This window comes from Echeneis naucrates, chromosome 8 (assembly GCF_900963305.1).
Source record: "Echeneis naucrates chromosome 8, fEcheNa1.1, whole genome shotgun sequence".
Lineage (NCBI taxonomy): Eukaryota > Metazoa > Chordata > Actinopteri > Carangiformes > Echeneidae > Echeneis > Echeneis naucrates.
In genome coordinates this window covers 19,987,983-20,015,791 of record NC_042518.1, presented here as the reverse complement: position 1 = coordinate 20,015,791, position 27,809 = coordinate 19,987,983, and the positions used below count along the sequence as shown (strand labels likewise).

The 27,809-nt window shown below is 40.4% G+C and overlaps 2 protein-coding genes across 5 annotated transcripts in view; one reads left to right on the top strand and one right to left on the bottom strand.

Moving 5' to 3' along the window:
- The window catches only part of cog1 (component of oligomeric golgi complex 1), a 15,956-nt gene extending 8,041 nt beyond the window's left edge, over positions 1–7,915 (top strand). The window contains exons 10-16 of one of the 4 annotated variants that reach the window (XM_029509226.1): positions 72–233; positions 1,663–1,787; positions 4,267–4,375; positions 4,543–4,652; positions 5,458–5,539; positions 5,706–5,726; positions 6,268–6,388. In XM_029509226.1, the coding sequence (XP_029365086.1) occupies positions 72–233; positions 1,663–1,787; positions 4,267–4,375; positions 4,543–4,652; positions 5,458–5,539; positions 5,706–5,711 (594 nt within the window). In that variant the 3' untranslated portion in view covers positions 5,712–5,726; positions 6,268–6,388. Of the gene's footprint in view, positions 1–71; positions 234–1,662; positions 1,788–4,266; positions 4,376–4,542; positions 4,653–5,457; positions 5,540–5,705; positions 5,741–6,267 lie in introns of all 4 variants that reach the window. The other 3 variants (XM_029509227.1, XM_029509224.1, XM_029509225.1) reach the window with 3 other exon arrangements.
- Positions 6,237–27,809, bottom strand: rgs9a (regulator of G protein signaling 9a). Its single transcript, XM_029509228.1, has 17 exons — positions 27,678–27,809; positions 24,910–25,006; positions 15,823–15,873; positions 15,616–15,722; positions 14,958–15,009; positions 14,346–14,404; positions 13,633–13,709; positions 13,126–13,207; positions 12,970–13,032; positions 11,804–11,833; positions 9,507–9,568; positions 9,230–9,343; positions 8,731–8,846; positions 8,336–8,423; positions 7,882–8,020; positions 7,675–7,757; positions 6,237–7,404 (listed from the first exon to the last, which is right to left on the bottom strand). Exons 1-17 carry the CDS (start codon positions 27,744–27,746, stop codon positions 7,248–7,250), a joined length of 1,446 nt encoding a protein of 481 aa, XP_029365088.1. The 5' UTR covers positions 27,747–27,809; the 3' UTR covers positions 6,237–7,247.

Below are 27,809 nucleotides of genomic sequence, written 5' to 3'. Positions count from 1 at the left end.
AGCACTACACACACTCATATGCTTTCTGATTCCATTCAGGGATTTAATGGGAAACTGTGTATGTTCTGCAGCCATCTTGGTTTGTCCAGTCACTGCTGTTCCAGCTTTGTGTGGAGGTGAACAGGGTGGGGGGTCATGCTCTGCCTCAGCCCACCCTGCAGGAACTGCTGCAAGATTGCCTGGATAAGGCTCTGTTCCACTACAACAGCCTCTCGGAACAGACCAGCAGCAAGGTTTCTGGCAAACACGCATGCATATGCACACACACAATGTCATGTCTTTTAGCAGATGAAACCCTTAAAATCAATTATAAGTTATAGCCTGTCTAACTAGGGCAGCTGGCGGCATAGTGGTTAGCACTGTTGCTCCACAATAAGAAGGTCATGGGTTTGGTTCCCGGCCCTGGGGCCTTAGTGTGCTGAGTTTGTATGTACTCCCTGCGTTTGCATGGTTTTACTCTGGGTACTCAGGTTTCCTCCCACCATCCAAAGACATGTTAACACACAGGTTAATTGGTGACTACATACAAGTGTAGGGCTGGGCGATATGGAACAAAATCATATCACAATATTTCATATCAGTCAATATATCACATTATAAATCAAATAACAATTTCTGCCAAGTTTAAAGGTTCCATTTTACCCATATGTGAGATGTGAAGATACCACAATATTGGTTTAAATATATGTATTTTCTGTCAGAAGTTAAACATAAATGTACTACAGGCCTTGTAGAACTGTATCAAATAAATATAATGATTATATAATAAAAAAAAATCTTAATTCTCACCAGTCAGAAGCTTCAAGTGTAAAATAGGTAATACAAAATATAAAAGTCTGAATTCTGACCAAAGGCTCGACATAATTTGCAATGCTCTGCTTTTTGTCAGATAGCCAAAATATCCCCACACCACCGAATTCCTCTGACCTTTCTTCTCAACAATGTCCTCTTCTTTTGAGCCTTGGGCTGTGTCCGTTGGCGTGTCTTCTTCTGGAATGCTATTGTCGCTAACGCTAACGTCTGCTTACGTTTATGCCAGCTGCATCACCTACTCTCTATGTGTGTGTCAACCTACCCTGACATGGCTGTAACTCTATTCCAGCTGCGTGATTGGCTCGGCAGGGCGCTATTCTCATTATCGTTGGCTGTTTGTGTTGCCTGCCAAACATGGATGGAATGAGTTCAATCGGCCATGTCTTATATTTCTATAGAGAAAAAGTTATTTCGCGATAATTATCGTTTTATTGCCCAGCCCTATGTGAGTGTGAGCACGAGTGGCTGTTCATCTCTGTCTCCATATGCTGGCCCTGTGATGGACCCCTGTGACTCCACCATCACCCAATGTGAGCTGGGATTGGCTCTAGCACCACTCATGACTGGTAAACGGATAAGCGGTAGATGAATGAATGCACCTGCCTAACTGGCATACTCCCTTCACTTTTCAAATTTTCCTGAATCCAGGAAAAATTTTTTCAAGACTAATTCTCATGATTTTTGTGAAGAACAGAGCTTATATTTGGACAAATAGAGGGAATAAAAAGTAGAGAGGGGAATGAGAGGGAGAATAACAGGGCAAAGAAGCAAAAGAAAATAGAATGGCAAGGGGGAACATTCATCATCATCAGCCTTATTCTATGTTTTTTCTGCCCGTTCGTCCTGTAGGATGGTGTGTTCCCTATGACTCAGAACAGAGCCCTGCAACTGCTGTTTGACCTTCGTTACCTCAACACCACACTGGGGAGCAGACAGGAGGAGGGCAAGAACTCCCGCTCCCATCAAGACTCCAGGTATCAAACCCTTTGTCTATATTGTCTGTGAGTCCTGACCTGAGAGATTAGTCTCTGCACTTGGGGACATGAAAACATTAGGCCCACATGCATCACACAGTATGGGTTTCTTTTATGTTCCTCCACTACATTATATGGTGTGTGGGAAAGTATGTATTCATGCCCTTTAAGATTTGATTATATATATTGTCTGTAATCACTGTAAAGATACAATGAAATGCTAATGTAGCAACCCTCCAGATGCCTAATATTTTGTAATAAAAATACAAATGAGTACAAAGTGTACAAGTAGCACTGAATTTACAAATAAGTTTTGGATACACAAATGCGTAGTACTAAGAAATTTACTGAAGCCAAAGGCTAAAAAAAATGCATCTTAAACCACTATAGTCCGAGGGGGGGGTGGCATGACAACAGGCAGGCAGGACGCATGCAGTTATGGTGAGGTGAGAGAAGTTACTTTCCCTGGTAATTAGTTTCCCTAGTAACACAGTTACTTTAACTAATTACTTTTTTAAAGTAATGTGCCCAACACGTTGACTTTTTGTGAAAGTCCTGCTTTCTTCAGACACCACTGGTGGTGAAACCTCTGGGATCTCTTCTTGGCCATGGCTAAGGTGTTGACAGACAGTTCATGTCCTGGCTGTACTTGAAAAGCTTCTCGACCTCTACTCTCTGAGAATTCGTGCAAATTTTGGCCAATGACCAGAAGGTTTAAGTCCAGCCAAAGAAGCCCTTGAAGTCCAGGATCATCTCCTCCATCTTTGATGCATTGAAGATCAGTTTATTGTCTTGGCTCCAGCACTCAAGGTTTTCAACCTCTGCTCTGTACATTGACTCGTTATTGTTAGTTATTATCAGCAAGGTGTTGAAGATGGAGCTGTAATTGATGAACAGCTTTTGCTCATAGTTGTGTTGCTGATATTGTTATTACCCGTCATTGTGTTATAACAAAATTGGCGCTGTGCAGGAAGGCTTTCATTATTAATTATTAAACAACAAAAACCTAGATGAAAAAAAACAAACAAACAAATACTTTTTCTTGATGTCTCAGAGTCAAAGTCACGCTTTATCTTATTTCTTCTAATGTGTTTGCTAATATTATGGAGGACATGAGCTGATCAAATGGTGAAAGTTGACTTGAAGATATTTCTGAATTGTAGATAAGAAAAAAACACTTAGAACATAGTACCACTGCAAACCTCTCGTCAATATGTTCAGTGCCTCATCAGAGACAATAAATCCATCAGGGCCTGCAGTCTTTGAATGTTACAAGACCAGAGAGTAGGACTGGGTGATATGGCTTGAAATTCAAATCAAAGATTTTTTCGCACCAAACCAAATTTACATTTTAATACAAAAAAAAAAAATCCTTCTTTGAAATACACTACAAATGACAAATAATGTATCCATAGGAAGGTTTGCTTATATATATTTTTCTATTTTCCCCTTTGGGATTTGAACAAAATAAAAAATTCACATATACATAGACATAGACATATACAGGAAAGGAATGATTAAACTCTTATTGCAGAAAATGAGATCCTTCAATGTGTGCAGCAAGATATTGGAGATCTTTTATCAGTTAGCTGTGCTCTGTTGGGGTAGCAGCATCAGAGCCAGTGAAACGATCACAGTCAATAAACTAATAAAGAAAGCTGGTTCAGTCATTGGCTGTGGTGGAACACACAGCTGTCCATCATGGATAATCCTGACAACAATCTCCACCCCACACTGGACATACAGCAGAGCACTCGGTCCAGGCGTTGTGGCTTAAAAATAACGTATCCGGTCAGAACCATAATATGTGCATGTTAATTTTGTTGAATATGATGAAAATGTAATGGTTCATATTTACGGTCTTTGTAAAGGACAGAGTTATGTAAAATGTACACAATGTATGTATGACGTGAATGTTCCTTTAGTTAGTGTAGTGAGTCACGTACAGCAAAGCCAATTTGGACGAGAGAGCTGTATGTGCTCTGAGTATAGAGGTCATGTTGGGACATTAGACAATTGCGTTTTTCTGCTTTTCTGGTCTCTTTTGCAGGGGCTCCCCAACCACACTCACACAGTTACCCACATTTGCATGTTCACAGCCAACCTCAATCTGTTCTGCTCTAGCAGGGCAGAAAAAGTTAGGGGCCTTGATTAAGACCTCATTGGGGGTGATGAAAGGTGCAGGTGCTGCTATTTTCATGCTCAGATTTATCCTGATATTAATTGTATTTTTGAAAACTTTAAGACATGTCTGGAGACAAATTTAAATAATGCCTGCTGGGTTACCTTGAAGGTAATTTTATAAAAAGTTTGGTCTAGACCTGTGCTATATGTGCCTTGATGTAACTTTGTTATGATTTGGCGTTATATAAATAAATCTGATTTGATTTGAGGTTTACAAAAGAGTTCTGCTACTCAGCTGAACTGTGAGCAGGCACTGTGGCATGGCAGTATCCTGACGTTATTCTGTGCCCCCCAGATTCCACAAGGTCTGCGATTGGTTGGAGAGCTTCATTGACCCCTTTGACCTGGATGTGTTTACACCGCCACTGAATGCAAACCTCACCCGCCTTTCCCAGAGAACCTCGGTACTGTCAGCCACATAACATCAATGTCTCATGTGAAACCAAAACAAGCACAGTCAAACATGAAGTTTATAGTTCACTTTACAAATACTGTTGTCCAGTTTGAGAGAGATGTAGCAGCAACCATGAGACATGGCTCCTGATGTTAATTGGTTATTGTGATGTTGCAGGTGCTGCTTGGGCTGCTGAGCAGCTCAGAGAAGCAGTTTGCCTTACGGAGCAGCAGCATGAACTCACAGGAGCCGTACAACATCGTGCCACTTGCCAGCAGCCCGATCAGGTCAGAAGGGCTCTGAGACATTACCTAATTAGAGAGCCCATGAAATAAGGTCATGAGTAAAATTAACTGATCTTGGTTTCTCTGACCTACTCAGGATTCCATAGAAAATAATTGAGTGAACTGGAATGGTCGTAGTGGGGGGCTGGCAAACTAACAGATTGATATGGTTGGTCATAGATGACACTTCGGTGTGGGACACATTACTTAGCTTGTATGTGTGTTGCTGACTTGCTGCACAATGTGTACTGACTCCACCTGGTTGTCTGCAGCTACTGCCTTCCTACATCAAGGCTTTCATAAGGGCAATAAACACTATTGATATCCTTGTAATTATTCACCTTATTCATCCACATGAATAGATGTATTGATAAATTAAGTTTATTTATCAGGATCCCCATTAGCTATCACTCCATTGAAGGAATAATGGCTATACTTCCTGGGGTCCCCAGACAAGACATACACTCAAGTTTCAATATGGAATGACATTAAGATAGTTGCATACAAAGTGAAAGCAAAATCTGATAAGGCAGTCAGATAAGACAAAAAATAACATAAAACGTAATGCCTTTAAAAGTTTTTAACTAAACTTCAAAATTATGAACACAAGCAACACAAAGAATTTCTTTCTATTTCAGCCTATAACAGCCTAAAATAGTTGGGGATTGTGGAAAATTATTCATTAATTATTATTATAATATGGCCAGCATGTCTTTTTGACTGTTGAAATGTTTCACATCTGCAGTTCCATCATTACTGGAAATTGGAAACTTGAGTTGACCTGATCCACACTGTGACTCTTTTGCAGGTTTGGATTGCTGCCTCTCAGCATGTCCAACATTAGGAAGTCCAAATCTGAATCCAGGAGCTCTGAAGCACCATGCCATCGGGTGAGTCTCACAGCTGAAATCTGGTCATTAAGTCAGTTTGACTTTGTCTGACTTGTTTTTATGAATTCATTTACTGACAGCCAAAGTGTGTCATTTTTTGTTTGTTTGTTTTTTGTTTTGTTTTTTTCTTCCCTTGTCCGGTTTGTTTCATCCTCTGCCTTTTCAGTTCTGAATTCAACAAACCCAGGCAAGTTTATCAGGGTGGGTTTATGGATCTTTTTGTGTGTTTTGGGGTTTATTTGTTTGTTTGCCTTTGCTATACTTGCTGTGTGAGAGCATTAAGAACTCAAAAAAATTGCGGAGGTTGAATTCATCTCCCTCACTCTGATCCAATCACTCCAATCACTTAAATCAGACTAGAAACTCTTTCTGGGCGGCACTGATGCTGAAACATTTCCTCCTGTGTGAGCGGACTAAGATTGTCCGCAACACTAGCACAATGTTTTTGTGCAGCTCGATTTGTCAAAAATGTTAGCTTTTTCCTCATTTAAGACAATTTACAACGTGGTCTTGCTTGCTGTTTTTGCAACACTCACCTAATAACATCTATAACACTTTGCTTTACGGATATTATAAGATAAATCTTATCACTAGGCTATCCAGTCTGTCTGAGACAGTGTGATGCGTGTCACTGTGCTCTGTGCTCTCATCACTTACCAGTTAACAAGACCAAAAGGACAATTCAAGAAAACCTTAGCAGATCTCATTCTTCATCTTGTCTTCATCAGGCTCCTGCGTCCATCACAGCAGACAGTGAAGATACCTTCCGGCCTGGCAGCTTGTTCAGACAGCTTGCTGATCAGGACGAAGATGCAGCAACGCCATCTTTATTCAAACTCAGCTGGCTCTCTGGCATGTCGAAATAACCATTAAATGCTCAAGATTTTTTATTTTTTTTTGCATTAACTTAATGCCAGACTAGAATTTGCCTGAACTCATTCATGCAGCTGAGCTAAAGCTAAGGACATACAGTTGACTCTTGTGTGTTTCAGGACTGCCAATTAGCAAGCACAGATAAATGTATGGAGTACACTCAAAGCTTGCCATGTTAGTTCCTTATGTCCATGTCGACAACTACTAGCATAGAAAGAGGCATACTTGCCTGTGTGCACTGTCCGTTTTGGAAATTACTCTCATTGACATCATGCATTGATGTTGTACTTCTTGATTATTACTGATATATTTTGATAATTTGCAGCAGTGCACAGACAATTTCAAAAAAATCTCTCAGCAGTATATACAGCCACATTTTTATACACTTGCAAATGCCAGAGTATCTCCGACCTAAACATTAAACATGAGACAGCAATTTGAGTGTTGCTCACATGTATGACATAATATGAATGGCTAACTATTACAGTCAGCCACAAAAATCTATTTCATTGGTTGGTGAAAAGACATTCAAGAATAGGCTTGACTTTAATAAGCCATCTATTTTAATAATTAAAATCATCATTATTATTTGTGTTTATCATCATCCTTATTTTCAAAAAAACATATGAAACTAATTTATAAATAAGATATTCAATAAAATGTTGATTTAGATACTGTATTACAGTCTAAAGTAAAGTAAGTAAAAAATAAGAAGCATTTCAGTCAGTTTTTTCACATTTTAACATTTTCTACAATGAAGCAACACTGAAGAATAACCGCTACTTGTGTTGATACTTTATGTGTCGCATGATATCAAGTGCCACAGTATTGCTTTTTACTTCTTCCTGTCGATTTTGCTCATCATGGCCTTGACATCGACTGGAGCAGAGGCAGCAGCAGCCTTTGCTTTCTCCTCCTCCTCCTGCTGCCAGAGGATGATTGGATGAATGCCCACACCGCGGTTCAGAGAATTTTGCTCCAGCTGGTTTGGACTATAGTAAAAAAGGAAACATGATAAACCCGAGATGATAGCACATACCAAAGCCAGATGCTGTTAATTTAGGATCTGTTAGTCCAGGTTTAAAGAAATGTGGTTATCAGTGAAACATGTGTCTCACAGTACAGTAAAGGTTAATTTCATTCATTTCTGTAGGTGATTTTATTTGGATATCTATCAAGATAAACAACAAGCCTATCAGTTTGCTTATATTGTGATGACAGTTAATAGACATTGGAGAGAAACTAGATTGGAATTAAACAACCTGAAGTTATGAGGCTCAGGGTTCCGCGCCTTTTTCTGGATGTCTTTGTACACAGGTGACTTGAGGTAACGGAAGAAAGTATCCTGTACCAATTGAAGCACAGGAAATTGTGTGTGACCTCTGGATTACTCAGACCATGTTTATAGTAATTATTCATTTGAAATCGAGATCAAATCAGTCTTTGATCCCTTTTTGTTCAATACACACCTTCTTCATTAGCAGGAAGACATGTGTCTGAGCTGCTTCCAGCACATAGCGATGAGGATGCTCTAAGCCTTTCACTGTCAGTCCCATTGTCCTCCCATCAATGTTAATCCAGCGGGGGGCCCCAGGGGCCAGGAAGGTCCTGAACACACAGACACTCCAGATCAATAGAACTGCAACAACCATATTCTATATTAGACTTTTTGTTACAAACCAAGTTCATGTTGTGGTGGTTACGTAGTAGGCAAAAGCAAAAAAAATAAATAAAATAAATAATAATAATAATAAATAAAATCAAGATTACATAAATCATAATCAAACAGAAAAGTCAAGATGATTGTTCAAGGGGATGTGTTCCTAATGTCAACAAGAAAAAGAAAAACAATTTTATACAAGGCCTGCTGATGATGGTCAATGGACAGAGAGATAGCGATAGTTTGAAGTTTATTTGTCTTACTTGAAGATGGTCTCAGCTTTTGTTGACATGGATGAAGCAGTGCCCCATTTCAGTTCTTCAGCAGCTTCCCAAAAGGCCAGGTTCTCCCCTGACACACACACATGCATGCACACACAGACACCTACCTTAGGGGTGATATGCAAAGGTTAGCTTGCCCTCTAAAAATAGTGACCATCACTATGCAATTTGATGTTACCATACAGCTCAAACTGCTTTATGTAAACTGTCCGAGTACAGCTGCACAGAGCTATGAGGAAGCCCAGTAAAGCCCTCCCTATTTAGTTAACTTTGCAGTGCGCACTGCGTAAAGTGATAAAGGTTCAGAAAAAGTAAGAGATGCTGGTAAATGGTCAAGAGTCCCCAGAGAAATTTAGAGAACCTCTTTGGTATCTCACCACTGAACTCCTTCTTGAGGAAGATCTTGAAGTCATCTCGGCCACGCAGGTCACTCAGCAGCTCAAACAAGCTGAAGGACCAGCGCTCGACTCGCATCTTAGTGGGGACATCAACTCTGAACGTATACAGGCACAAACAGGCCCCTTATTTATGATGGCAGCGTAAAAGAGGGTCCATAGAAAAAATTACAATAAACAACCTATTTGATTCCGAGTAATCCAAATAACTAGTTAACATATAATTACATAATAATGATGCTTAATTTCATTGTAACATCCATGATAATAAATCTAATAGTTTAGTATTTAAATGTATCAAAATGAATGCCTTTCACCTCAAAATTGCTTCCTCCCACACTTCAAAAACATGAATGATAGTGGTATAGATAAAGGATGTTTGAAAGAAGATGCTAAAAATCTCCTGGTTGTGTTTTTTTCTGTAATTGTACCCATGTATCCCCATGGCTGTGACCAATTCTTGGTGATAAGCCATCTTCACCTTCTCATGTTTAGAGTCCAGTATGAGTCATTGTCGGTTTGCCAAGGGTTGCTGGGTAGACATGGAGCAAGGAACGCATCATGATTTTTGTAGGTGGTGATGTACTTGACCAATCTGCAAAGACACAATAATAGGACCAATGGAGGCCACAGAGCCTCAATGTCAGGGTTCCTCAAACCAGCATACTGGACAACAGTGTGCACAAAATGCTGAGTCAGATTTATGAGCAAAACAGGAAATTCATTTTAACTGCTATAGTAAAAGTTGAAGTACTTACGCTCCAAGAGACACACTGGATTTGACCTTTGACCTCATGATAGCTTGTTGATAGAAGATGTTCTAGCAGAAAAGAAGAACGCAAAATGTTGATAATGGTAAAATTCCAATTGTCATTTTGCTAATGAAATTCAATCTATTCCCTTGTTGACTTTCTGATAGATGTACTCTCACAGACATACACTGACATACAACCCGAGATACTGTCACACACACTAAGATATAAACGTGCTCAGTTACACTCACATACTGATACATCTGTTTAGACTGAACACTCGCATTTGGCATTCTGAACCTGAACGTGGTCCTGCATGGGGCCCGGTAGGGGACTCCATAGTCCTACTGGTAGACTTCAATGCACACATGGGCAATGATGGAGAAACCTGGACAGGTGTGATTGGGTGGAACGGCCTCCCCAGTCTGAACCCGAGTCGTGTCTTGTTGTTGGACTTCTGTACTAGTCATGGATTCCCCATAGCAAACACCATGTTTGAGCATAAGGAAGTTCATAAGTGTACGTGGTACCAGAGCACCCTCGGCCTATGCATCCGAGCTGTGTACAGCAAGGGTGCGATGTTACTGACCTCAAATGAGGAGATAGTTCAGCAGTGGAACTTTGAGAAGCTCCTGAATCCAATGTACCCACCCTCTGAAACAGAGACAGAGCTGAAGGATGAAGGGGGGCCATCTGCAATTTCCCGAAGGGAAGTCACTGAGGTAGTCAAACAATTCCACAGTGGCAAAGCCCCAGGGATTGACGAAATCCGTCCTGAAATGTTGAAGGCTCTGGGTGTTGAGGGGCTGTCATGGATGACATGGATGACATGCCTCTTCCACATTACGTGGGGGTCGGGAGCTGTGCTGAAGGATAAAGGCTGAGTGGCAGACTGGGGTGGTGGTCCCAATTTTTTAAAAAAGGGGTGCCAACTATAGAGGCATCACACTACTCAGCCTCCTTGGGAAAGTTTATTCCAAGGTGCTGGAAAGGAGGGTCAGTCTGATTGTTGAACCTCTGATTGAAGAGGAACAATGCGGGTTCTGTACCGGTCGTGGAAGCTATTCACCCTTTCGAGGATCCTGGAGGGAGCCCTGGAGTATGCCCATCTGGTCTACATGTGCTTTGTGGACCTGGAGAAGCCATACGACCGGGTCCCCTGGGAGCTTCTTTGGGGGGTGCTGCAGGAGTATGGGGTGATGGTGTCATTTTTAAGGGCCATCCATTCTCTGTATGCCCAAAGCGAGAGCTGTGTGCGGGTATTCAGCAGTAAGTTGGACTTGTTCCAAGTAAGAGTTGGTTTCTGCCAGAGCTGTGCCATGTCACCGATCCTGTTTGTGATTTTCATGGACAGGATTTCTAGGTGCAGTTGAGGAGGAGAGGGGTTGCAGGTAGGGGGGCTCAGCATTGCATCACTGCTTTTTGCAGACAATGTGGTGCTGTTGGTACCATCAGTCTGTGACCTTCAGCTCTCACTGTACAGGTTCGCAGTGTTAAACAGCTGGGATGAGGACCAGCACCTCCAAATCAGAGGCCATGGTTCTCAGCAGGAAACCGATGTACTGTCTACTCCAGGTTGGGAATGAGTCTTTGCCCCAAGTGAAGGAGTTCAAGTACCTCGGGGTCTTGTTCACGAGTGGGTTGCAGTCGCTGTAACAAAAAGAGAGCTGAGCCAGAAAGCAAAGCTCTTGATCGTCAGGTCAATCTTCATTCCTACCCCCAACTATGGTCATGATCTGGGGGAACATGAACTGGATCATGACCGAAACAATGAGATCACAGGTACAAGCGACCAAAATGAGCTTCCTCAGAACGGTGGCTGGCTTCTCTCTTAGAGATAGGGTGAAGAGCTCAGTCTTCCGAGAAGGGGTTCAGAGTAGAGCCACTGCTCCTTTGCATTGCGAGGAGCCAGTTGAGGTGGTTCTGGCATCTAGTTAGGATGCCCTTCTGGACGCCTCCCTTGGGAGGTTTTCCAGGCATGTCCAGCTGGGAGGAGGCCCCAGGGTAGACCGAGGAACAGGTGGAGAAATTATATCTCCACTCTGGCCTGGGAACGCCTCGGGATCCCCCAGTCAGAGCTATTCAATGTGGCCGGGAAATGGAAAGTCTGGGGCTCCCTGCTGAAGTTGCTGCACCCGCGACCCGACCTCAGATAAGCAGCCAAAGATGGATGGATGGGATGGATGGATGTACTGAGACACACTGACAGCTTTACAGATGGTGGTAAATATTTACCATAGTTCATAATAAAAAAAAAAAATTAGATATTAGAATGTGGTTGCTAACAAAATATTCAGACTTACCCTCCGCCTATATTCGTCAAAGCTGATTTTCTGCATGATGAAAAAAATCAGTATGACAGAGAAAATCATTCTGGTTTTTATTCCTACCTACAAGACGCTGCTGCAAACAGGAACACACAACTAAACACAACCTCAACAGTTTCTCCAGGGTTAAGGTTACTTTGCAAAATATTGAGGTCTATTTTGCAGTTCTACAATATATAAAGATAGACTTACTAAGGTCATGTGCCATAGTGACAGTGAAAATTAACTTGGCTTGCTGACATTGATGCTTTCTATGGGCTCAAATTAGGGTCCAACAGATTTTCAGTTTGTAAAGAACAGTAGAGGTAAAATAAAGAGAGGATACACAAAGTGAAAATGAAATAATAGTGTCATATTAACTAGAAAAAATAATCCAAAACTTGACTGAACTTACAAGTATAAATTTTGTCCCTGTGTTCACACCTTCAGTATGATTGGACAATCACAAAGCAGAGTGGGATATAACAGGTTCAGTTGATTTGTCAAAGCTCAGGTAGGCAGGTAGGCAGACACACATAGTTCATCAAAAGTTTACCAATATTTTCTACACAATCAAATAAGCTGCAGTCAAAAAAATATTTAAGAAAACTTAATTTAACTTAATATAGAAAAATATGGTCAATTCCTGACCAGTTCAAACAATCCAATCCCACTCCCTGGAGAGACTGACTGAAGCTTACATGGAACATCAATCTATATGAGTGTAGTTTACACTGAGGAAAAGGCCATATATACTTTTTTTCTTTTTGCTTGTTTTATTACGTTACTGTGTTTTCATCAAGGTAAGGATATCTGTTTGAAAGGAGACAAAGACAGACAAAGACAAAGACTTCATAGGCTGCCTTAATATTCCTATTCATTTATCATCTTCAATAGGTTCTCTTGTTCTCTTATTAGGTTGAGTTCATACTAAGAAAAAAATCAAGACACCATCATTTTGTACCACTGAATTTATAGTTTTAAGATGAAATATTTGTGTGAATATGTGGTTGTGGTGCTTCATTTCAATTAATCAACTAACTGTTTCAGCCCAATTCTCAATGACTCTAATAGTGTTATCTATTGGATTATACAGTATACAATTATAAGTATTCTGTTAATTGACCATACATTCAGTGTGTGCATGCGTACTGACCTGTTACCTCATCTTTGTTTGGATCAATAAGTCGCTCTGGACCACAGTCCAAAGCACTGTGAGTTTGTCGCTGGACACACACAGATAAGGTTCAATATAATGATGACATTATGATGAGATCTTTTTTAAAACAGTAGGAAGAGTCACACACACAAATACTGACCGGAGGCCTGTTCACTATCCAATAAGCTCTCTCCTGGCAGTCAAACACCACACGGTCCGCCTTCTTTCTTTCCTTACCAGCCCTGACACACAGGCACACACATACACATGGTATTAAAAGGAAGGAATGTAAAGACTATGTCCTCACAAATCAGATAGTTTCAATGTTTGAACATTTTTATCATAATTTTTAAATAGTATTTCTACAATAACACATACATGAAATAACGTGTGCTATGTGCTATGAAATTACTTTCTCCCTCAATAAAAAATGAAGAATGAAGAAACTATGAATAGATAAATATTCATGCCCAAAGGTTAATGTTAAAATTTTCTGTGTCCTCTTTCACCAGCAGTCTACTCTCAGTTTTTAAGTCTCCATACCATACTGGTCAGTGATGGTGTATGTGTATCGGTGTAGGTGGTTAATTTCATGAGAGCGCAGCTCAGCTCTTGAAGCAGATGAACAGATAGCCAGAGTAATGCAAAACTGTAGGGTTTCCCTTACTTGTACTGTTCAGTGGCTTGCATCACAATGAAGTCCCACTTGTGGTTCAGCCATTCATGGAGATGGTTGTAATGCACCTGTTAAAACACAAACAGTCAGCTCAGAGCAAATTAAAACTATTAACCTTTGCTTGAATGAAAGTGTATGCTCTTGTTGTTGTTTAAGTCATGATGAAGTACTGTGGTAAATGTGGAAATATTTTAAACTGAAGAGGCCACTGAAAGACCCACTTAAAGAAACACTTTCACCACTTTTTCACATAGGGCTTAGTTTGGTCATCACTGAGTGTAAGACTGTGTATGAGGACTTTGAGTGAATCCTTTCGTTCTGGGAGAGCTTTATGTCTAAGGAAAAGCGCAGATTTTAATGTTTAAGATATAAATCTCATGAACTGAAAACCACATTATAATACCAAGTTCCCAAACTATATCTAAACATGAGTTTGATTGTTATTTGTTTTCTCCCTATATAAACATGTAAATGCCAGGTAATGATCCCTTGATTCTCCACAAATCCACAAAAAAATTACTATCATGTTGATTCAATTCAAACAATTTACAAACAGGGGTTGTCCAAACAAGGGCTGTGAGAGGAACTGAATCCTCAAAAGGCATCTGTTCTACAAACAGCCATTTGGGAACATCACATAAATATTAACCTTCAGCATTGCATAAATTGTCATATCCAACAAACAACACTTTCTATACTTTTACCTGTTCATAAGGCTCTAACATGCCTTTCTTGCGAATGTTCCTCTTTGCCAGGTAAATGGCTGAAAACAACAAAACACACAGGGTACTGGTTACTGGTTGGTGGAAAGTGACCAATCAGTTTTACACAAGTATTGCATTGAAGTAAGATCTATTTTAGAGGAAAGTATTGCTGTTTATAGTCTAGTTCATTCATTTAAAAGTTTAAATTACTAGTTACTTACTAGTTACTACTATCAAATTATCTGTTGTTTTTATTTGTGGGTTATTTTTCGTTTTTAATTTTGAAATCTATCTTCTTTGGCATGGCGGTGGTGGTCCTACTCTGCCGAATTATGTGTAATATTTGCTATAACTAATTTCTTACTGATTTATTGTTACATTTATTATAAGATTAACTTATTTTTTAGTTCGTTTAAATCTCAGTTTCATAGTGTACTTAAAAAGAAAGAGGAAATGGTCAGTGAAAAAGAAAGTGGCCAGAAAAGAGTGTTCAAGTAGTAGTAGCAGAAGAATTGAGCATTAAATTAAGCCAATATACTGTACCCCTATATCTGTGAGCCAATAGTCTGCAAGCTTGACTGTATGCTGCTGAAGATTCTCTACTGTACTCACCATAATCTGAATCCTCTGGAACCCATTTCTGTGCAGGCCAAAAGTATGGTGTCTGAAAAAGTTGAAATATTGAAATGGAATTAATGTTCCTTCAGCAGCCTTTTCATTGCCGTACAATACAGCAGTTATTCTGGGTAACAGAGGCATTCGATGGTCATGACCTTATTACTAAATGCGATATGCAGTTGGAAAATAATTTGACTATGAAATACAATTTAGAATAAAATGGAAATGAACTCACAATTAGTTGCATTTTAATCTGTTTCGAAAGGTTATAAAAATGATTGGTTAATTTCTGTGCTATACAATTTATTCATGCAATTGTCATAATTATTGTCAACCTATATAATATTGAATACTTTGATGTGCCATAGCTATCCAGACAGTTCAAAATTACATTGTTATAGTACATGAAACCACATACACACAACACTTTCATGAATGGCTCAAGGCCCAGATAAACGGATAAAGCGGTTGAAGATGAATGAATGAATGAATACTAAATTCAAATCATGTGTAAACACCCAATAGTGTAGGAACTAATGCAGGATCCAGCGATTATTCTGTTGCGTCCTTCAACACATCTGTGTTAGTGTCTAGCCGTTTGAGGACAAAGTATCACATAGATTCCAGCTGTTGGTAACAAGGGGGGTTTTACCTGGAAGCGGTAAAGGCTGGTGTCATTGCTCATAACCAGCTTCTTGTGGTTCTGCAGGGGGTAGATGTAGCCATAGGCCACTAGCATGGTGCCAAACACATGAGCCTCTGGAAAAATATATGCAGGAGATAGCAGCCAAGGAAATGAATAAAATTAATCTGTGAAGATGTCATGATGCCATTGTTTTGTACAGTGTACAGATTTTACCCTCTAGTGGAGTTTTCATCTTGTTGGCAATCCATGTAATTATTTCCTGACCTGCATGGAAACACAGAAAATCTATTTACTTAATTACTAGATAGACAAACCCTTTGATGTACAGGTGTCCTGTTCAGAGTGTACCCCGCCCTTGCCCAATTTAAACTGGGATTGGCTCCAGCACCCCCTGCGACCCGGAAACAAAACAAAACAAAGTAGAAGTTGAATGAATGAATAGACAGACATATACATAGTCTGACCCCAGTCTTACTGGATGTGCCAGCTAACATCAAGCCATTAGCCATAACATTTGGGCATGAGCCAATCCCAGCTGACACCAGGCATGTTTGGTGTCCACCTGGGACCGTTCTCAAGGTTACAGAGCTGGCATACAGAGACATACAGCCGATCACTCACATTCATACTTTAGATTAAGGACAAATTAATTGGACTGGAAGTAAGTGAGGGGTTAGGGTTAGTTACAAAGGGGACATGCCAGCTCCAGTTGAACCCAGTACCATCCATCCATGCATTTTCTACTGCTTTTCCATTTCCTGGTTGCGGAGGGGTGCTGGAGCCAATCCCAGCTCACTCTGGGCGAGGTGCGGTACACCCTGAACAGGTTGCCAGTCCTTCGTAGGGCCAACACAGAGACAGACAGAGACACACAGCCACTCATCCTCATATTCAGACCTATTAATTGATTTAGAGCCGCTGTTGTGGGACTTTTTTTTGGGCAGATGGTGTGCTGCACGTTATATTGCATGTTCAATTACTATACTGTATCTTCGCACTGGAAAAATACACTGGTAGATTCAAAGAGGCTGCAACCCACAGCTGAAGCAGAGGTCTGCTGATGATTTGGTAAGCACAGATAATTGGGGAGTACCACTGCTGATGATGACTGGGGGAGTACCAATAACTGATAAGCACCAAGGACAACAAAAACAGGTGCAAAAGTTGCACAGTCATGGAAAGTTACAAATTTGGGTGGCAAACAAGCTCAAACTGGTATTTTAAAAGAATGGTTTGTGGCCTCGGGTGAAGACAGGAGGACTCGAAGGTATATATGAAGGTGTTGTTGTATTTTGAATAAGATTATACAGACTCTGAGACCTTCTTATCCTGAATTTTTCAAAAACATTGGTTGCTGATTTTTGAGTCAAGAAGTTCATGTTGGGCACTGCTGTCTGACCTTCCTGGCCTTTAGTCAGGCAGTGTTCTGCCCCAACATCACCAGTTAACCTACTGTAGACATGTATGTCTTTGAACGGTGGGAGGAAACCCACGCAGACATGGGAAGAACATGCACACTCTGCACAGAAAGGCACCACAACCTTTTTATTGTGGTGCGACAGAGCTAACCACTATGCAACTCTGCTGCCTGAACCCGGTACCAGAATATTATAATTGTTAGACAGTGTTACTAAACCATGACTAAACCTGGGCATATAATAAATTATACTCTCATCAGTCCTGAGAGACCTAAAAGACACTATATTATCATAATTCACTCAAAATAGCCTCGACTTCCTGCTATTCCTTAATGTTTTTGTCTTTACAACGCTTGCAACATTTATACGGTTTCACTTGTAATCCAAGGGGCTTCTTCTGAACTGCTGCCTCCTGTGTGTTTTATTTCAGAAACATCCTAAGGAACTATGACATGGACAACCGAGAGCCTCCACAAACTGGTGGATCAATAAAACTATCATACACAAATACATGTGTTTTTCTACAATAAAATAACAGTCTCAAAATCATAGTCAAATTACATTTTATAAAATCTTTCAAATTATTTTTTTAGTTGTTTAATTTTACATTCATACACCCAGTTCTCATTTAAACTAATCATGCTATGTCATACTGACATCACATCCTGAGATAATGGTAGTGATGATGATAGAAGATAGAAAGCCACAGCAACTCAACAAAAGTGTAACTAAAGGGAACAGTCATTCAGGATAAATTGTGCTCCTATAACTAACAGCCAGAGGTGCATCACAAACTACCTCAACTATTGTCATGGTGGTCCATGTATCCATGCTGAGCTTTCCCTCTGAGGTTTTAGACCAGATTAAAAGAGACTTTGACTAACCCATAGCACAGTCCAGTTTTCATCCAATTATGGTTGCTTTATTTAGCCTGGTTTAGCAGCTTGGACAGTCAAAGCCACCTGCCAATGTCTGTTTTAAGTATACAGTGACAGAGTTTGTCTTTGCCATGAAAAAAGTATTATGTTTGCCTGATTGGCATACAAGTCCATAATTAACTGATACTCAGTAACTCAAGACTTTGCTAGTAATCAGACAATCAAATCAGAACTATGGAGAAAATTCAGGAACTGGATAGCTTTTCTTGCTCCTTTTTATAATAAGTACTGCATAGATCCAAATCAGTTATGCAACATTTTGTATCACTGAAAAATAAATTAAAATGATGAATATATGTGGAAATAGAAGAAAACACATCAAAATCTTAACGCAAACTGTGCTATTATGTAAGTCCAATACACTGTGGAGGACAAATGTAAGGGTCAAATCAAATCAAATCAAATCAGATTTATTTGTATAGCGCCAAATCATAACAAAGTTACATCAAGGCACTTTACATATAGAGCAGGTCTAGACCAAACTCTTTATAAAATTATTTAAAGAGACCCAACAGATCCCCCGACTAGCAAGCACTTGGCAACAGTGGCAAGGAAAAACTTCCTTTAAGAGGCAGAAACCTCGAGCAGAACCAGGCTCAGGGGGGGCGGCCATCGGCCTCGAGAGAGAGAGAGAGAGAGAGTGAGACAGGCATTGGAGGGGGGGGGGGGGGGGGGGGGGGGGGGGGGGGGGGGTGTAGGCAGGAACATGTTGCTGCATGAAGTTCATGGAGTTGAGCTGTAATACAGAATTCATGAAATATGGGACCAGCAGGTGTTGCAGGAACATGGGATGGCAATGAGTCACCACCTGCAGGATGAGGACAGGGAGAGAGAGGAGAGGAACTGGGAGAGACAGAGACTTTGGCAAAACATGGTTAGTAAATGCAGTATAAATGCTTAGAACTGGGTGAAACTGTGTTTTTTTTAAGAAGGATGGTTCTTATCAACACATGCAAGGGGGGACGAAAGGAGAGCGAGCGAGACGGAGGGAGAGAGAAAGAGGGAGAGGGGGAGAGAGGGTGACAGGGAGAGACAGAGAGAGAGAGAGAGGGAGAGAGAGAGAGAGAGAGAGAGAGACAGAAGCTCAGTCCTTCCCCCAGCAGCATAGCTAAAGAGTAGAGGACTTTAACTTTTTAACTATAAGCTCTGTCATACAGGAAAGTTTTAAGCCTGGTCTTGAAAATTATTAAAGAGTCCTCCCCCCAGACCGATACTGGAAGTTGGTTCCATAGAAGAGGAGCCTGATAACTGAACGATCTGCCTTCAGATTTACTCTTGGAGACTCTAGGAACCACAAGTAAACCTCCATCTAGAGAGCGGAGTGGCCTGCTAGGACAGTAAGGAACTATGAGCTCTCTGAGATATGATGGAGCTTGGCCATTAAGAGCTTTATATGTTAAAAGAAGGATTTTGAATTCTACTCTAAATTTTACTGGCAGCCAATGAAGAGCAGCTAACACAGGAGAGATATGATCTCTTTTCCTCGTTCCTGTTAATATTCGTGCAGCAGCGTTCTGAATTAATTGAAGGCCTTTTAGAGATTTGTTTGGACATCCAGATAGTAATGAGTTACAGTAGTCCAGCCTAGAAGTTACAAATGCATGGACTAGTTTTTCTGCATCATCCTGAGAAAGGATGTTTCTGATTTTACTAATGTTTCTCAGGTGGAAGAAAGCTGCCCGACTAACTTGTTTTATGTGAGGGACAAAGGACATGTCCTGGTCAAAAATTACTCCAAGGTTTCTTACAGTGGAGCTGGAAGCCAAAGTAATGCCGTCCAGACTGATGAGATGATTAGATAGTATTTTTCTGAGATGCTAAGGACCGAGTACAATAACTTGTTGTGTGTAACTGATTTGTCAGAGTTGAGAAGTAAAAAATTTCCAGTCATCCAGACTTTTATGTCTTCAAGACATTCCTGCAGTCTGACTATCTGAGTGACTTCATTTGGCTTCATTGATAGGTACAGCTGAGTATCGTCTGCATAGCAGTGGAAGTTGATGCTGTGTTTCCTGATAATGTTGCCTGGAGGAAGCAGATAAAGCGTAAAGAGGATTGGTCCAAGTGCCGAACCCTGCGGGACTCCATGACTTACTACAGTACATGAGGAGGAGCTGTTGTTAACATGAACAAACTGATGTCTATCTGATAAGTAGGATTTGAACCACTTTAGTGCAGTTCCTTTAATTCCAATTTCATGTTCCAGTCTCTGTAGTAAAATATTATGATCTATGGTGTCGAATGCAGCACTAAGATCTAGAAGGAGAAGTATGGAGGCTGATCCATTGTCTGAGGCCATTGAATGTCATTGGAGACTTTAACCAGCGCTGTTTCTGTGCTATGATGGGCTCTAAATCCTGACTGAAACTCTTCAAACAAACTGTTCCCATCCAGATGCTCATGTAGTTGTTTTGCTACAGCTTTCTCAATGATTTTAGAAATAAATGGAAGGTTCGATATGGGTCTATAGTTTGCCAAAACATCTGGATCAAGATTAGGCTTTTTAAGCTGGGGTTTGATGACCGCAGTCTTAAGTGCCTGAGTTACATAACCCAGAAATAAAGTCAGATTAATCAAATCTAGAATGAACGGCTCAATTAAATAAAAGATCTCTTTAAAGAGGCTAGTTGGTACTGGGTCTAATAGACAGGTTGAGGGTCTGGATGATGAAACTATAGAAGCTAGCTCTGAGAGATTCAGAGGTGAGAATGATTCCAGATATTAAAGAGGCATTGCAGCTGATTCAGGAGTTGCTGTATTCAGTAGGAGATTTTTATCTAACGTAGGCAAGAGCTGATAAATTCTTTCTCTGATCGTGAGAATTTTATCTGTAAAAAAGTTAATAAAATCATCACTGCTTCGAGCTAAGGGGATCACTGGTTCAACTGAGCTATGGCTCTCTGTCAGCCTGGCTACAGTGCTGAAGAGAAACCTGGGGTTGTTCTTGTTTTCTTCTATGAGTGCTGAGTAATATGAACTTCTAGCACTGCTGAGAGCTTTTTTATATGTTTTTAGGCTATCTTTCCAGGCTCTGTGAGACTCTTCTGACTTACTGGAATGCCAGTTTCTTTCTAATTTCCTTGATGTCTGCTTTAAGGCATGGATTTGGTAATTATACCAGGGAGCCAGCCTCCTCAGATTGAATACTTTCTTTTTGAGAGGGGCGGCATTGTCGAGATTTGAACGCAGTGTGGCCATAGTGCTAGTCACAAGGTCATCAACCTGCGTATTGGAGAAATCCTCATTTGAATTTAGATATGGCATTGTTGTGAATGATGACCGATGATGACTCTTTAAATTTAGCCACAGCTGCTTCAAATAAACATCTTCTATAGCTGAATTTATTCCTCAATGCTGTGGAGCCCATTAAAGTAAACTCAAATGTAATTAAGGGTGTGCCACTGAATGTTATATCATATAATGATAAATGTATATACAGTTGAACTCAGCCTTATAAGTGTAAACTCTCTGTTTTAACCATCTTTGTTAGGTTACAACCACTAACCTACCTAAACCACTGATGCAAAGAGTTTGAAGTTCAGTGTTTCCATGGTCATGAATAGCACAGTTCCTTTTTCTTCCATTGGTCCTGAGGACATCATGGGAGGTTTTGTGTGTGGAGCTACTTGATGTATGGAGCATTGGGGCCATAATTATGAGCCATTTAGTCTTAACCAAACTAACCTGTTTCCACACCCTTGTCACAGAGGTATTTTGGCGTGTCATGATTCCACCAAGTTTTGTCTCTTGTCTCTGATATTCATGGACAGGATCTTAATTTGCAGACAAGGTAAGGGATGTATCTGGTTTGAGAACCTCAAAATCTCCAAGTCTTAGGCCATAGTTCTCAACCAGAAAATGGTATAGCAAGTAAAACAAGATCTTGTTCCCAATTGAGAGAACAGGACTTGCAAGCCAATTATGTGCACATCTGCAGAGGAATGGCTTGTTTGAACAGTTTAAGTCAGGTTTTAGAGTGCATCATAGCACATAAATAGCACTGGTAAAAGTTAACAACCACATACGAATGGCTTCAGATATCAGATTGGCCTCCATACTTGCCCTGTTAGATCTCAGTGCTGCTTTTGACACCATTGACCATAATATTCTATTAAGGCTAAAACATGATGTTGGGATCTAAGGAGCTGCACTAAGCTGGTTCAGATCATACTTATCAGACTGATATCACTTTGTTCATGTTCACAATGACTCTTCATGACGCACTTCAATTAATCATGGAGTTCCACAGGGTTCTGTCTTTGGATCAGTTCTTTTCACCCTATTTATGCTTCCCTTCGGCAAAATTATCCAGAAGCCCAGAATCAATTTTCACTATTAAGCAGATGAAGTTATACTTGCCAATGAAGCTGAATGAAACTAATCAGCTAATCAGACTTCAGACATGTCTTACAGACATAAAGACCTTGATGACCTGCAACTTTTTACTTTTGATCTCAATCGAAACTCAAATCATTGTACTTGGATCTAAGCACCTTAGAGAAGCAATATCTGATGATGTAACCACTCTGGATAGTATCAGTTTGACCTTCAGCTCCAATGACAGGAATTTTGGAATAATTATAAACTATTGTGGAATAGTTTATAATTATTATAATAAACTAGACTACTGTATTTCATTACTATCAGGAGGTCCCAATAATTCTCTGACAAGCCTTCAGTTGATTCAGAACACTGCTGCATGAATATTAACGAATAGGAACTAGAAAAGGAGATCACATTTCTCCTGTGCTGGCTTCTCTTCATTGGCTCCCAGTACTCAGAATAGAATTGAAAATCCTTCTCCTAATGTACAAAGCTCTTAATGACCAAGCTGCATCACATCTCAAAGAGCTCATACTACCTTATCGTCCCAGGTGGTCACTTAGCTCTCTGGATGTAGGGTGACTTTTGGTTTCTAGAGTCTCCAAGAGTAAATCGGGAAGCAGATCTTTCAGCTATCAGGCTCCTCTTCTATGGAACCACCTCCCAATCTCTGTCTGGGGGTGGACTCTGTCACATCTCTCAAGATCAGGCTTAAAACCTTCCTTCATGACAAAGCCTACTGTAAAATAAATTTGTGCTGCTATAGGCCTTGACCGCTGGACACCTCTCTCTCTCTCTCTCTCTCTCTCTCTCTCCCCCCGTGTACATTACAACCTTACATTTATCTAACTTGCTTCTTCCTGTAGTCTGTGTTTTGTCCCTCCTGCCCTCTCTTTTCCTGTCCCTGTTCTACAGGAGCTGAATCATCTCTGTACCATGTTCCCACTCAGTACTCAGTACAGCTGCTGCAAGAGTCACCTTTAGTTATTATTACACATTACTACTCACTTCCCATTGCAACCTCTTTTTCTCCCCTACTGCTATTATTTACTAATGCACATTTAGAAGTGCCAGGTTGCAATCACTGTATGTTTCCTGTATGTTTTGTTCATATTTACCAGAGCATATTATCTTTTCCTGTTCTTGAGTTCGTTCCATCCCTCTATGGAATTGAGCTCCCCCATGCTTGCTGTCACTGTGTCTCTCTCTCACTGCCTCTTCTTCTATTTCTGCTACCCCCCGCTGAGGTTTCTGTGTTGCAAAGGTAGTTTTTCCTTGCCGCTGTCGCCAAGTCCTTGCTCTTGGAGGCATATGTTGGATCTCTTTAACAACTCCATAAAGAGTTTGGTAAGAACTGCTCTTTAGAAAGAGCCTTGATGTAACTTTGTTATGTTATGATTTGGCGCTACATAAATAAATATGATTTCATTTGATTCTATTTGATTTGTGTTTGACAGATGGAACACTGGGACATAAGCAGTAATGCAGGCTTTACACCAGGTTGTTGTGGTGAAGCGGGACCTGATCCAGAGAGGCAATGGTCTCCATTTACCCATTAATTTCCTTTCCCACCTTCACCTATGGTCCTGAACTCTGAGTTCTGACTGGAAGAACTAAATTGTATACCAAGCAGCTCAAATTGGTTTCTTCTTCAGGGTTGCTGGGCTCAGCCATAAATGTAGGTTGAGGACCTTGGACATCTGTAGGGAGCTCTGAGTAGAGAAATTGGTCTTTCACATAAAAGGGGCCAGTTGTGGTGGTTTGGGAATCTACTTTACTGGCACCCAACTTTGGAGGCTTTCTGGGCATCTCCAAATGGGAAGAGAATACAAGGTAGACTCAAAGCTTGCTGGAGGAATTGCATATCCCATCTGGCCTGAGAGAGTTTGGGGATTCCCCAGCAGAAAGCGGGAGGCATTTCAGAAAACAGCAATGTCAGGAATTAATTTGTTGTATCATGCATCACCCTCACACAGTGACCTGGCAAGCAAGCCGGACCTTAGTCTAAAACTGAAGTCACATTAACTGTCCAGATGGAGTAAGGTTAGGGATGGATTATTTGTGTGTGTGTGTGTGTTGTTACAACTGTCTCGTAATGTTCTGCTTGCATATATTTTCTGTGATGGCTGGTTGTTGTGTGTCTTCTTGCTGATTTGTCTGGCAATTTCCAGGTTGGCTGGGGATTGGCAGTGGAGACATAGGAACTTGTATATAAGGTCCAAGTTTGCGTCAGTTGAGGACAGAGAGGCTGATGTGCGTGATCATTCCTTATTCTCCTTTTCATCCAAACAGCCACGTCAGCAGTAAAGCTCTTGTTGTATAGGGGTGGACTACCATTTGCTTTGTTCCTACATTTTCCTAAGCATGCATTAGTTTGGGAAATTAGTCTTTGTATTTTGGTTACCTTTCTTTTCCTTTTAGGTGAGTTTACTCCTGCTCAGTTAGATTTGTTTTTGCTTGTTGCTCTTGCTTAAGCTGGTGGTATAATTTTTTTGCATTGTACAAATAAAACATTGTTTCACTTTTTTTGTGTATCCTGGTGGCTGTTTGGATCTTGGGGAATATGGGGATCCTTCATGAGGCATAACAGTGTGTGTGTGTGTGTGTGTGTTCAATCTTACCAGCAATAACATGTGGGATGGTAGTGACATTAAGTTTCTGATCAGAACCTTTCACTCCAACCTGTGGGTCTTGCATCTCCACGACAATGCCCTCCAGCTGTGAACCAAACAATACTGAAAATATTCAGACACACTTATATCAAAGTCAGTTATCCATTGTCCGGTCAGGAACAGAAAAGCTCAAGCACAACATAAACATTGGTGTGTGTATCATGTCTATCAGCTTCTTTGGTAATCACATACTTATTTCCACATGTGTTATGTTAGTTGCACAAAATCCCCAGTACACAGGGAGCAAGGATTTAAATATAAGATTGTATCAGTCAAAACTTGCTTTTATACAGATTCTTATCTTTTTCAAATAATTATTTACTAACTACTCATAAGTCAAACTGAGTTGGAACCCATTATATACATAAAAAGGTGGAATCCTAATTCTTGTCCAGTAGATATGTAATATGTAGTATGTATTACGACGAAGAGTTGTTCAAAGACCCCATAGATTGGAGAGGGAGGAAGGTTACCCTGCCCGGAAGAAGCCCCGGGCCCATGTCTGAAGCCAAGCCTGGACGAAGGGCCCATCAGTGAGCGCCTGATGGCCAGGGCTGCCATAGGGCCAGGTTAGGCACAGTCAGAAAGAATGACATTGAGAATTGTCAGAAATGATGGAGATACCTGTAGGAACTTCCCCAATCTGAACCCGAGTGGTTTTCTATTGTTAGACTTCAGTGGTAGCCACAGTTTATCCATAATGTTCAAGCACAAGGATGCTCCTAAGGGTACTTGGTACCAAAGCACCCTAGGCCAAAGTTTTATTATGTTTCTGGAAGACCATCTGACACCTCAGGAGGGGAAGACAGGGGACCAACCAAGGTGAGTACATGGAACAATTTTGACCTGAACTGAGGAGGTAATAGGACGGTGGAAAGAGCACTTTGGGGAACTTCTGAACCCCACGAATCAACCTTCAATGGCTCCTCCACCATGTGCACCTTCCTCTGTTTACCCCAGTCCCTAACCCTTCCTGTTTTCCTGCCGACCTGCTTACCTACCTACCTGTTTTCAATCTGCCACCATCCTCCCAGATTTTGGTCCTGTTTCTATTCCCATTAAAGACTTGCTTCTCATCACTACTTTCTGAATCCTGTGCCTGCTATTTAGGGTCTAGGTTCTGTGTCTCTGGGCTTAAGCCTGCCACAACCTTGACATGCATGTCTTTGGACTATGGGAGAAAACTGGAGTACCAAGAAGAAATCAACTCAAGCACAGGCAGAACATGCAAATACACAGAAGGGCCTCAGGCCCAGGAATTAAAACCCATGAAGTTTTCAAATCAAATCAGATTTATTGATATAGCGTAAAATCATAACAAAGTTACATCAAGGCACATAAGGCACTCTATATGTATATTTACATCTATACATATAGAGTTTTGTTATGAGGCGACCATGTGCCGCCATGCTACCCATCTAGATTTCATCATGCACATTTCTAACCACATTTGCAATTACTGAAATTACTACACAGTGAATCTGAGGTATATGGGAGCCCTTTGGGTCTGTGGATGCTGGAACATCAGATGTGAAATAAAAATCTGTAATAATATAGTTCATATCATTATCAGAAAAAAAATGCAGCGTTTTTTTCTTTTCTGTATTCTTCAACCTCTGTTATACAATGCTGGTGACACAGGAAATGCACAAGGACATTCATATAAGGCAAACACTTACACTACATCTGTACTCGCACAGTTAGATCAGAGAACTTTGATTTTCCTGTAATTAAGGAAAAAACTGAATAAGTATATTCCTTTTCCATCCGATTAAAGTAACCTGTTGAATTGTTTGTCATGGTTCTGGCCCTCTCCCTTTAAACTTGAGTTTCCTGGTCTACCCTTATCTCTATGTTTCCTCAGACAACCATCAGTGCCGTCCAGCCATCAGTTTAACTTAAACTTATCTGCATTATAGTCCAAAACCACTATTGGCACTTTCTTAACATGGGTATATAAGTATGAAGACCATAAGTTCAGCAAGTGCAAATCATTATACTTGTGTAAATTATAAAAATGTAATCTTTAAATCCTTTTGTTTTATTTCTATGTGTCTTTTCTCCTTGCACATTGTAATCACATTGACTTTTGCCTGGTTGCGATCCTCTTTTTTACTTCTATCCTTTGACTTACTGCGTCAGTGAGGTTAAAGCAGGGATCTTCAAAGGAACACACCATGTGAGGTCAGGGCTTTCTACTAAACTAATGTATTCAGGCAGCAGGAGATCAGCAAAAATAATTGGCTTTAAAGAGAGATTAGAGATGTTCTTTAAATATCCTCTGCTCTTCTGCTGGCAAACAAATCACATGTAAATCTCATATAAGTGCAGATGTACCGAAGGAGATTCTACAAATGACAGGTAAAGAGAAATTTATTTCTTTAAATTTTCTCACAGCTTAAGCCGTTGTTTATAATATCTATATAACATCTTATATAATATCTAACTGAAGCCTGGTTATTACACTGTGTGCCTCAGGGAGTACTGCAATTTCAATGTCTGTGTATATCAGGTACTCATGGCATTAACAATCAAGCTGACTTTGACTTTGATTTTGGAATAATTTTAAGGACTAAAATGTCTGAATTGAAAGTCATTCTATTGTAAAATACATTTCTGACTCATTTAAATATAACAAACATATACTACAAATAAAATACCAACAGCTTAAACTGGAAACAAACTGAAGTATAATAATAATGACAGCACCCACCCACCTTTTTGAGACAATGCATACGAGGCTGAAAACGTTGACTCCGGTCAGGACGGGCTGTTCTTATAGTCATATTTGCTTGCAGATGAAGACAAAGTCAGATGTAGAAAAGTTAAATCCTGGTGTGAATTAGTCC

Coding starts and splice junctions, on each gene's coding strand:
- rgs9a (XM_029509228.1), bottom strand. CDS start 27,746: ATGACTATAAGAACAGCCCGTCCTGACCGGAGTCAACGTTTTCAGCCT. Junction 14,405..14,957: donor TCCAGAGGATTCAGATTATG/GTGAGTACAGTA, acceptor TGTTGTTTTCAG/CCATTTACCTGGCAAAGAGG. Junction 8,424..8,730: donor CCTCAAGAAGGAGTTCAGTG/GTGAGATACCAA, acceptor TGTGTGTGTCAG/GGGAGAACCTGGCCTTTTGG.